The 11,943-nt window shown below is 37.1% G+C and overlaps 1 protein-coding gene across 1 annotated transcript; it reads left to right on the top strand.

The window, feature by feature from the left end:
- The first annotated feature begins 3,480 nt into the window (after positions 1-3,480).
- On the top strand, positions 3,481-11,557 carry LOC146624519 (uncharacterized). The gene is made up of 10 exons (XM_085363992.1): positions 3,481-3,504; positions 4,691-4,730; positions 4,916-4,976; positions 6,514-6,598; positions 6,773-6,830; positions 7,167-7,487; positions 7,822-8,088; positions 8,439-8,705; positions 9,264-9,395; positions 11,457-11,557. The coding sequence occupies exons 1-10, from the start codon at positions 3,481-3,483 to the stop codon at positions 11,555-11,557; spliced, it is 1,356 nt and encodes a 451-aa protein (XP_085220118.1).
- The last annotated feature ends 386 nt before the right edge of the window (positions 11,558-11,943 follow it).

Genomic DNA, 11,943 nt, shown 5'->3' with positions numbered 1-11,943 from the left:
GAAAATATGAAATTCATCTAGTTAAGTAAGTTATTCACCTTACAGTTAGAGCCATGGCTTGTTGCCCAAAGACACAGTTTTTGTTGTTTTGTCTCTGTATACCACAACAATGTATTTTAAATAAAGTAATCAATATGTGATTGAAATACAGTCTGTGGTGGTGAAGAAGACTGCCAAGATGGTATTTGGTTTAATTAATGAACAGAGGGAAGAAGACAAGGAGATTTGGTGTTGGAATGAGTAAGCACCAGAAAGTACAAGGCTGGGAAAGAAAAAGTCAAAAGGTCAGGAGCACTTGGCATCTAGTGTACAGCGAAGAGAGAGGTGACAAAGGAAAAAGGGTCAAACTGACGTGTATGTGAGGCTGGATACTGAAGAAGGAGGAAGTGCCTTGTATTGACTTGTTATTTTAAAAAAAATGAGCTGGAAAGGATGTGCAGTAAGTTACAGTGAGTATTTTAAGGACCATCTTCAGAGAGGAAGGCCTCAAATGGAGTGAAGATAGTGAAGAAGGAAGTGCAAAGGATCTGTACGGAAGCGTTGAACTCCAGATTACATACCTGTGAAGATATGATACAAGATACAGGGAAGATACTTGCAAAACAGACTGAACCATTCCCTGAAGCTGTGGGAAGGTTTTTTTAACATTAGGTTAAGGAGGGATGAGAGAGTCATATGTTAATGAGACAGTTTTGATAGAGAAGTATAGAGAAGGCCAGAAGGAGTTGCACTGTGCCTGGGTGGAGAAGAGAAAACAGGGCACTATATGAGAAAGAAGAGTGTCCAAGAACTATATGAGGGTGGTGCAGGACATGTATGAAGACAGTGAGACAGTAGTGTAGTGTGAGGAAGGAGGTCAAGGTGGGGGTGGGATTACATGAGGGATCTCAAAGAGCCTCTGAGGTGGAGGTTTGCATGGCAAGAAGAAGAATGGCATTGCTGAGCCAGCCAGTGAAATCCTTTTTTAAAAGAATGTACCAGTTTACTGACTTCTAAAGTTCTCCTAAAGTTTTGATGGTCTGCATCAATTTGGGTCTTTGGGATGCAATCTAACATCAGGGTTCAATAGATCCAACTCATAAACAGCTAATGCAACACTGTTGTTAAATCCCCTAAGTCTGGAATTCAATCATATTTTGGTTGTTTCTTTCAAAATCCATTGCAGTGGTGCACATAGCACAAACTACCTGAATCTGACAGTATCCTAACATTATTGTTACAAGTCTTTCATATATAATTGTAAAATCTTTTGACTACCTAAAAATCAATTTCTGTTTCTATGTCTTTCAGATGATGCTGAAGATGACATCATCTACTCAGATGTTAAAGTGAAACAGCGTACAAGAAAAGCAACACCACGTTCAAATCAAGATGCAAGTTAGCTTTCCCCTAATACATTCTGACCTAGCACCAGTCTTAAACCTGTTCATGCCAAGTTAGCAGTTTCCGTTAGAAGCTCTCACCAACATCTTACATATAACACTGGAGATTTAAAAAGCTGTGGTCATTAGTGTTTGTGCGTTTCTTGTGCTCTTCTTTGTATATATAGCAAATAACAGCAAAGGTGAGCTGTGCCTCTCTAAGACAACAGCTGAGTCAAGCATCAACCATCATCTCATAGCTTAAACATTTTAGCTAATATTCACTGTGTCTGTCATGACTGTAAAACAATGAAACCCAACTTAGTTGCACAGCACACGCTGAGAAAGTGTATACTATACATGTATCTTGCGTAACACTGGCCTGATATTACTATTAGGAATCATAGCAGATATCAAAATGCCCACTTATTCTATGTAACAATACAAAAAACATGAAAGGCTCACTCTAGAAATACTTCTCCTGTTACAGTTTGTTATTTTAGTCATGTATTCTCAGTGCATACAGCTTTTTGCCTGCGGCTTAGAGTCTCAGTATTATATGTCATGTTTTGTGGTCATGTGACATTTTGAAAGTATAATAAAACGTGTTTTCCTCGTGTTCCACACAATTCCTTCTCAATCAGCATACTTTATTAATCCCAGTATTAATCCCAACATTCTCAAAATGTTGCATTTATTTTCTGTGTTTTGCAGTACAAACTATAAACCAAAGCCAGACATAAAGTGGAAAGAGACAAGAGTGTAATAAACTCACTCTGTAACTTGTGAACAAGAATTATTGTTTTCTTTTATAATCAAATCAAATCACTTTTATTGTCACAACACATTATTGGCACACTGGTACAGCACACGCGAGAGAAATTCTTGTGTCAAAGCTTCACAAGCAACATGTCATGGTCCTTGAAGGTAACGGTGGTCCCCGTGGTAATCGGAGCACTAGGTGCGGTGACTCCCAAGCTAGGCGAGTGGCTCCAGCAGATCCCGGGAATAACATCGGAGATCTCTGTCCAGAAGAGCGCAGTCCTGGGAACAGCTAAGATACTGTGCAGGACCCTCAATCTCCCAGGCCTCTGGTAGAGGACCTGAGCTTGAAGGATAAACCGCCCGCAGGGGCGTGCTGGGTGTTTTTATATATATATATATATATATATATATATATATATATATATATATATATATATATATATATATATATATATATATATATATATAACATATAGAGAAGTCAGCAGTATGAATATTGTGCAAAAGAAATGGCATTTATGTGCAATATGGAGTGCATAAGTGTCGAAGTTTCGGTAAGTGACAGTGAAGTGTCTATGTTAGTGGTCAATGTTGAGCAGTCTGATGCCCTGATAGAAAAAGCTGTCCCTCAGTCTGCTGGTTCAGGACCGGACACTATCATACATCCTGCTGGACTGAAGTAGTTTGAACAGTGTGTGACTGGGGTGACTGGAGTCTTTGAGGATCCTCCCCGCTTTCCTCAGGCACCGCTTCCTGTAGATGTGCTGGAGGGAGGGAAGCTCACCTCCAATTACTGTATCTTTGCTCCACTCTCTGGAGAGCTTTGAAGTTGTAGGCAGTGCTGTTGCCATACTAGGTGGTGATGGATCCAGTGCAATAAAATGCAGAACACCTGCAAGATCTTGTTTAATTGTGATTGTAAAGGCTATTACTGCAGTAATTGTTTTGTAAATTTGAGTGGATAGTTGTATATTTGTACCTCAATCCATGTTTTCCTATTTACAACCATATGTGAGAGATCAGATTTGTAAATGTGTAAACAAATATCGAAATTTAAACAGATTTGTGAAAGCTTTGTAAATGTGTAAAATGTTCTCAAATATAAACGTAAATGTGTTGACTCTGATGCATGCATAGAAATGAATGATTTACAACTGACATGTGTTCTTCTCAAAGCACTGAAAAGACCGAAAACTCCTGAGTTACAGCTTCTTTTAACAGACTGTCTGTTAATATTAACCCTGGGATGAAGCATTACAGGCTCACCACCAGGTGGCGCCAGTACCAGTGATTTTAGCCACCAGCTGCCTAGTATACTGCAAGTGCTAGTTGCATACATATAAAGCAGACTTACATGGAGAGACTACACATGTATGCTGTAAGTACATGTTTATGTCATTTTTTAGTCTAAGTATAGTGTAGCTTTGTAAAAACTGAAATGTTATTGTTAATACAACAACTATGCTAGCTCGGTTTATGCTTCAGCTATCAAACCCATACACCAAGTGACAGAAATGAGCTAACTGGTGGGTTCAGCACCAGAGTGATGCACCTGAAACTAATAGTAACCTTACAGCAGTGTGTTGGAGATAATTTGAGTTAGTTTTGAGCCAAGCTGGCTTTGGCTTATCATAAAACTACATCACCATCTATCTGTCTGTCTAAGATAGATAAAAAAAAAAATAGAGTTGGCTTTTTAACTTGATTTATTTTAACTCAGTCTTGGAGAGTGAGATGGCTGAGGAATGGGGAATTGCACTGGTACTAGTTTTTACGAACATGAGTGATTTACAGTGGATGAGCCATACCATGAAGAGAAAGGAAAGTGTTGAAGCTAGGTTAATAAGAGAGAAAGTGACGAGTGAGCAGCAGTATAGCTTAATGCCAAGAAAGAGTGCTACTGATACAGTGTTTGTTTTCAGGGTGTTGATGGACAAGTATAGAGACGATCAGAAGGAGCTTCACTGTGTCTTTGTGAAGTAATGTCTCCAAAGTATAAACCACTCTTAATACACGAACATTATTCTATTACTTTTATACCAGATCATTTAACTAACCTTAATATATTATAATCACATTTCTCTCCCTGCAGTTTATATGATATTGTACCCCTCTCTCTCACACTTTGTGTGGGTGTACTTTCTTTGTATCTTTAAATATAAACTTCAATCAGTCAGTGCATCTGCAACAAATTTAAAATGGAAAGAGCTGTGGTTTTAACCTAACATAGTTTTAGCATCCCACATTAGGGTGTCAACCGATACTTGCTGTAGACCATGTTGATGAGTTCACAGGACGTGAGAATAAAATCCTTTTAAAGGCATATAGTGCTTCATTGGTATGTTTACAGAGATTCAGAGAAGCATGCGGTATCACAGTCAGTCTAGTGAGAGTAGAACATGGGATTATCTGTGTTGGGTGTCTTGATGAATTAACTTATCTAAACTTTTGTGATGCTATAGTAATATAATGGGACATTTCCATGATTTAAAGGAACCCTCAATGCTGTCTTTTTGCATATATTGCAAAACACACCTTAAAAGATTCTCTTCTATTATCAACAGTTTAACCCCGAGATGATTTTCTGGGCTACACTTAGTAACTGTAAGTAAAGATACTCTTTCCATCCACATAGCAGCTCAAACATGACTAGTGATACTCTAATTTGTCTAACTACTGCATTTACATGTTTGTATAAGTAAAGACAAGTATAATGAGACACTTAATTGCTTGAGTAAGACTAACATGACTTTAAATACATGCTTACTCATTTCTGTCCAAACCACAAGACAAACACAGCAGCCCAAAGCCCGTCATAACTGCCGCCACAGAGAAGAACTCCAGTTGCTGGTAAGTAATGCTAAACTTAATTCTCATCGGTGAAATTACTGTACTATAAAAACAATCTAAAAAATGTAAACATTGATTGATTGATTATGATTGTAAAAAATACTAGATAACACAAAAAATGTTATGAAACCCTTTTGATTGGTCACCATAGCTTTGGTGTCCACAGTTCAGACAAATATGTCATAAATAGTGCTGATGTGTTGACGACAACAGTAAAATTTAAGCTTAAAGTAGCAATTTGAAAACTGTTTTCACATGTAATTATTGCTGCAAAATATTCATTGATAGTTATAATTTGTTTGATCAGCCATATAACAATTAATATAACAATTAAAATGAGAGTTACTAGACTTGTTAAAGTAATGGGAAGTCTTATACTGTGAGTGCTTCCAACAAAAAAATGGTATTTTTAGAAAATATCTGACATACAGGTACAACCCACACATATGCACACAGAACTTTAACTAAACGTCGTACATCGTCTTGATGCATGCTCAATCATCCAAGTAAGTAAATCCCCAAAAGTTGATTCTGTTCATCTGGACGTAGTGTTTTCAGTGGGAGAAACGTTTGTCACTCATCCAAGTGACTTCTTTAGTCTCAGCTGACTGTAGGTTGCCCCAATCTTATAAACAGTACATTAGCATAATGACTGAAACCGGCACCACTGAAGGAAATTTCCACTGGGAGGTCATTGCCACTCTCAGCTTCGACCAAGTGTGTTTGCTTTTGGAACTGTATCTTAATTCCACCTATTTCACATACAAGGGTCAGTACTACAGGCAGAAACATGGGTGGGTCATGGGTTCCCCAGTTTCACCCATCGTGGCCAATTTGTACATGGAAGAAGTGGAAAAGAGGGCTTTGGTATCCTACCCTGGAATGTCCCAGGACATACCACAATTCATGGATAACATTAACTCGGTGGACCGACACATCAAATTCACCAGGGAGGATATGAAAATTGGCAGGTTAGCCTTCTTAGACTGTGAGATTTCCATCAGTAATGGGGGACATCTAAAAGCTGATGTGTACCGTAAACCTACGCATACGGATCAGTATTTAAGGTTTGACTCTCATCATCCACTGGAGCATAAAGTGGGTGTCATCAGGACGCTACAACATAGAGCCAACACCATCCCCACAGACACAGCGGCCAGGGAGGCAGAAGAACATCACATCAAGAAGGCCCTTAGTAAATGTGGTCATCCCACCTGGACATTTGTCAAAGCTGGTAAGACACCTAAAGAAAGCTCTAGCCAATCCAGGAGAGAAGGACAACTGCTGCCTAAGCAAAAACCCATAGTGATCCCGTATGTGTCAGGAGCATCAGAACAGCTGAGACGCATTTTTTCTAAACACCGTGCCTTGGTGGCTTTTAAACCCCACACACAAAAAATTGGTCCACCCCAAGGATCGGGTCCCCCGACCCAAACAGAGTAATGTAGTGTACCAAATGATTTTATATTTACAGTGAGTCTCGTGCTCTGGTTGTGATGAAGGCAAATAATGTCTTCCTCCATTTTCTTCATGAAAGGGAAAAAAGACCAGAAATATACCATCCAGGTGCCAGTGGTGAATTCACATGCCAGAGAGTAAGAAGACATCTTATTTTAAATATGGTGAGTGACTGTTGTCATGGCGACATTAGTTAAAAAGGAAAAAATGTCTAGTATGTCAGTAGTTGTTGCATTATTTTCCAAAGTAAGAACAGTTTCTATTGATTCATTGTGTAGATAATTCACACATTTGATAGTACACTACACATGCAAAATAATCTGATTCTGTCCAAACAGAAGATGATTTTGATCTACATCATCATCGCAACTCCAGCAATGACCGCTGTGCCACAAGGTACGCTTCAGCCAGTAAACAGTACCTAGAAGAACAAAATGAATCCATATTGTTAATCCACATTAAACATTTTAATGTTTTATCTTATTATTTGTTATTACTTAGATGATTTATTGTTTAGTCTGGTGAGAGAACATTTCTGTTTGATATAGTGCTGTACATCAGATAACGGTGCCATTAATAGTATTACTCAAGTTTCATACACATGAATTTTGTCAGTAACAATTAATTGGTTACATATATACAAAGTTTATGGTTTTCATTTATTTAGTGCAAATAAATGATAGTTATTAATTTCCCTCTTTGTATACATTTGTTTATTCATTTTCTTACCAGGGTCTTCAGAATGCAATCTAACTGAACCTGGACCCCAGACGTGTTTTGGAGTTTTAGGAGAACCACTCGTTTTTTACATACCTACTAAACCACATATGAAGACAAGCTTGAAAAAGAGTACAGAAAAAATTTTAACCTTAATAAATGATACATTAATTAGTCTCAATGAAAAATACAAGGATCGTACTATATTTTTCCCAAATGGAACATTGAAACTCGAAAAAGCAACAAAACATGACTCTGGAGAGTACAGCATGGAAACACACAGTTCTACTGACGGTGTGTTATTGCACACAGTTAACATCCATCTACATATACTCGGTAAGACCAACAACTTATTGACTTATTGAATAACATCTGTGTAATAACAATGTACATGTCAAAATGTGCTAAAAAAATGCTAAAACTGGAAATTTAAAAAGCAGGTAGTTACATGAACAGTTTGTATTTATCGTTGTTCGTATTGCTGGTTATATATTATAAGAGAGTTATCAAATTATCATTCATTTTATGCACACATTTTATATAAGTAAGCTATGAGTAAGCACTTACATAAAGCCTGTATTGATATGTATTTACACTCCTTAGAGTAGCAGTGAATGTCTTATTGCAGTTGATACTGTGTCTATATGTGACTATGCGTTTGTTTTTGCAGCTCCTGTGTCAGAACCAGCTGTTACGCAGATGTGTTTGTCACCAAAACAGATGACAGTCAGCTGTTTCTCTGAAGGAGAGGAAGTAGAGCTCATTTTGTCTTTGGATGATAAGTTGCTGATACAGCCTACAGCCAACAGTACAGAAAACAACAGCGTTTCAAATGTTACCATCAACTTACCTGGTCAGCTAATGGGAAACCTGACATGTGTTGCTCAAAACAATGCCAGCAGAAAACAAACTATCACCCACCTTACAAGCTGCACAGGTAGTGTGAAATATATGTAACAGAAATGAACATGTTAAATGTGTTGTAAAGCTAAAATATATCTTTGGATAATCAAAAACATTACTAACTTGTAAGTTGTTTTTTTTTTTAAAAGCAGTATAGATCTGTTTTAGGATTTTGTTTTAAAAAAATATCTATGTTGACAAACTCTCCCAAAGATCACAAAAATTGCAAGATGCAGTTTTTTTTAACAATAATAATTTAGCAGGTACAAAGAGAAACAGAGTGTCTGTAGATATCGACCACTGCAGAGCTGACAGTGGATGTTAAATTGCAGTTTGTATTGCATCCATATGTGACTATATGTTGACTATATGTTTGTCTTTCAGCTCCTGTGTCAGAACCAGCTGTTTTGCAGATGTGTTTGTCACCACAACAGATGACAGTCAGCTGCTCCTCTGAAGGAGATGAAGTAGAGTTCACCTTGTTTTTGGATGATAACTTGTTGATAAAAACCCAACCTAGCATTGCAGAAAACCGCAACATTTCAAATGTTTCTATCAGTTTACATGGTCAGCTGCTGGGAAAGCTGATGTGTATCGTCCAAAACAATATAAGCAGAGAACAAACCATCATCCACCTTATAAGCTGCACAGGTAATATAAAAAAAATATTACGTTCTGTTATATTTAAATAGTGATTTATTTTATTATTTTATTTAGTATAGGTATTTATAGGAGTTTTTCTCATTTTAAATGATTTATTTTATTTATTTTAAATGCTGAAGCATAAATTGGAAGTACGTATGACTTGAAGACTCTTGGCTCTTGACGGAGCCGGTCGCACTTTCTCCTTCTCCCTCTCCCTTATCTTTCCTGCTTGGCTTCTCATGTCTGAGGTGTTTTTTCTGTTCTCAAACTGATCTCCCTGTTGGAGCGCAGTCTGGGGTTCTTTTTTCTCCTTGTCTTTCCTCATGTTGTGCATTTTGCATTGTTATACCCCTCTGACCTGTCTTCTCCATGTGATGTAGTGTAATGTATGTATGGTCGGAAGGGTAAGATGGCCCTGGCAAAGGTCGGCAGCCTTAACCCAATTTCCTTTGGGGTCAACCTTCGGGATCAATAAAGTTTTATTGAATTGAATTGAACATTGTAGCCCAGTAAACTATATTTACATTATTTCAGTAATTTCTTCTTAATGGTTTTAATTTCTAGGTAATATTTCTGACCACTGCATTGTGACTGTGGCTGTGGTAGTAAGCGCTGTTGCCATTCTACTCATTCTGGCTGTGTTTCTTGGTATCCGGAAATTCAAAAACACAACTGGCATTATGACTGTTAATGAAGGTAAGATTTTTATATTAAATGTGTTGTCTTTATCAATTTTGTCTCAATGATCACCACACAGAAGTATATGCTAAATTGTTATAAAACAGTTAGTGGCAATAATATGTTGGACAAAAGGATATTTTTGTAGCGTTGTAGCAACTTCTGTACAGGACCACAATTGATTTCAACACAAACAGTCAATATGTGATTGAAATGCTGACTTTCACCTTTAATTCAAAGAATTTTATAAAAGTTTTTCATTAAATATTTAGTAATATTTACCCCTCATTTGTAAAAGGCTGATGGGTTATTGTCTTCACCCTGTTAAGCAGATGGGCAGGCGGGACACCCAAGTTTGTGAATGTGATAATTTGAGAATAAAGAAACGTAGCAAATGTATCAAAAGTTAATTAAAGTCATATCTACAAAAAATCTTGGGTGAGTTCGAATCTCAGTGAAATAGACCTCAAAATCAGAGATCAAGTTTTCTGAAAATCTTGTGAATGTGCTTGTGAGAACAAAGCGACGTGGGATTTTGAAAGTGATATGATAGGCTTTTTTCTACGTGGACACTGAGGGTAACACTGGCCACCACCAGTATTTTTTTTATTTCAGTCTCCAGTTTTCAAAGGAATAAAATTTTACTGGAGAAACTAACATGATCTAATTCAATCTTGCAGTATGACTGCCTACAACCCATAGAGCTTACAATGCTACTTTTTCTTTCCTTGTGTTGCCACAAGCCACGTGTTGCTAGTTTGCAGCTTATCAATTTAATTATGTATTTAATAGTTGAATCCCGGCAGAGATGGGGTTGCTTCATGATCATTCTACTTCTATCAGCAGTCACATCATCAGCAAGCATGATTGACCCATTTGCCCATAACATTACTTTCTTTTCTTTTTTTTCTTTTTCTTTTTTTTCTTTTTTTTGCCTGTCCCGTTTGGCTCTTTTGCCATCAGAATTATTGTCTAAAGGCAAAGAACGATGCCCAACGGATTTACTTTACCAAGTTGACCATCCCAGCCTTGCTGTAATGGTCCATTTGATTCACCTTTTATTGTTTATTTTATTTTCACTTGCTGAATACGGGACAGACTTGGCTGGGGGAAAGAAAGAGGGAAAGAGAAACAGCTGAGAAGAGGGACGGGGGAGAAGGGCAAAAAACAAAAACCAACAGAATGGGCAGAAAAAGAAAATGCATATATCGATCACCTGGATCACCTGTTGAGAAAGAAAAAAGAAAACAAGCAGAAGTAAACAAGAGTAATAGAATAAATAACATCACAATGATATATGGGAATATGACAGTAAATACTAAATATTAAACATTATTGTGCAGCACGTAAGATCAACAGCACACAGTGTGCTTTGGGGTAGGAGCCAAAAAGGGTGTAGTTTGTACACATAACATTACTTTCACCTAGTAATACAGTCTGGTATCCTTGGGCTCATGAGCGATTTCACTCCTTTTCCATACTTTTCTCCTCCCTTCTGATACAAGTTAATATTGGTTTCATCTGTCCAGAAAATTTATTTCAGAAATGTGCAGGCTCTTTTTAGATCAAGCCTCACCTTACTCTGCTGGAGTGTAACTATTGGTTTGCAGCTTGTAATGAACTTGTTATGTTGTCCATTTCCACCCCGAAAGGTACTTTACTTTTTGGGCACTCTTCCTTATACTCACATTTAAAATGTACAGCAAAAAGCTTCAATTACAAATTTAGAGCTTTTGTATGATTTTAGATATGATGTCGGCTTCATTTTTCAGGAAATAAAAAGGAAACAGAACTTGGCCTTAATGCAGCTTGTTAATCAATTGTCTAAATATCCAGTTTTGAGCCTCTGAAATTGAGGGTCTATTTTTTTAAGCCTTGAATTAAAGCCAATTAAAACTGAAGTCTTTCCTTCAATCACACGTATTTGTTTTATTTGAAATCCACTGTGGTGATGTACAGAGCAAAAAATACAAATATTGTGTCATTGTGAATCTTTGTGAAAACTTTCTTGTTTTCAATGTACAACATCAGCGTCTTTTGATTACACAAGACACAGTTTTCTGTTTCTACTTCTTTCAGATGAAGCTGAAGAGGACGTTGTCTACTCAGATATTAGACTGAAGCAGCTTGCAAGAGAATCAAGAGAAACACCGCCTATTTCAAATCAAGATGAAAGTTAACGTTCTCCTAAACAGTCTGACATTCTGAAACCTAAACCCTAACATGTTGACTTTCAGTCAACTGTCTAATAAAACTATGGCACTTTAGCAATTCCATCTTTGCAGTGAACGTGAAGGTAAACATATTTAACAAGTACTCACTGGATTATTAATTTTGAAGGAAACATAAAGGGGGGGAAAGTTATTTAGAAGGCATTTGATATACATGAAATACTTATTTATACTTATTTATAAATGCTTTATATTTGAACTACATTTTATTTGACATAATTTAAATAAACTACATCAACCTTGTAAAGGTTCTAACCAACATTTAACCTTGGAGATTAAATAAAAGGCTTTGATCAGTGATGGTGCTTTCCTTGTGTTGTGTTAAGCAGACGTGG

The sequence above is a fragment of the Diplotaxodon limnothrissa genome, linkage group LG10, assembly GCF_057381915.1.
Source record: "Diplotaxodon limnothrissa isolate DT_005_m linkage group LG10, D_limnothrissa_male_GT1.1, whole genome shotgun sequence".
NCBI classification, from domain to species: Eukaryota; Metazoa; Chordata; class Actinopteri; order Cichliformes; family Cichlidae; genus Diplotaxodon; species Diplotaxodon limnothrissa.
Note: the sequence above shows the minus strand (reverse complement) of the source record. Positions and strands in the feature narration are given on the sequence as shown.

Bases quoted from the DNA above. Each gene is read 5' to 3' on its own strand.
- LOC146624519 (XM_085363992.1), top strand. From the start codon at position 3,481: ATGGAGAGACTACACATGTATGCT. The intron at 8,089-8,438 runs GTAGTGTGAAAT...TTTGTCTTTCAG, and splicing joins CCACCTTACAAGCTGCACAG to CTCCTGTGTCAGAACCAGCT. The intron at 9,396-11,456 runs GTAAGATTTTTA...TACTTCTTTCAG, and splicing joins CATTATGACTGTTAATGAAG to ATGAAGCTGAAGAGGACGTT.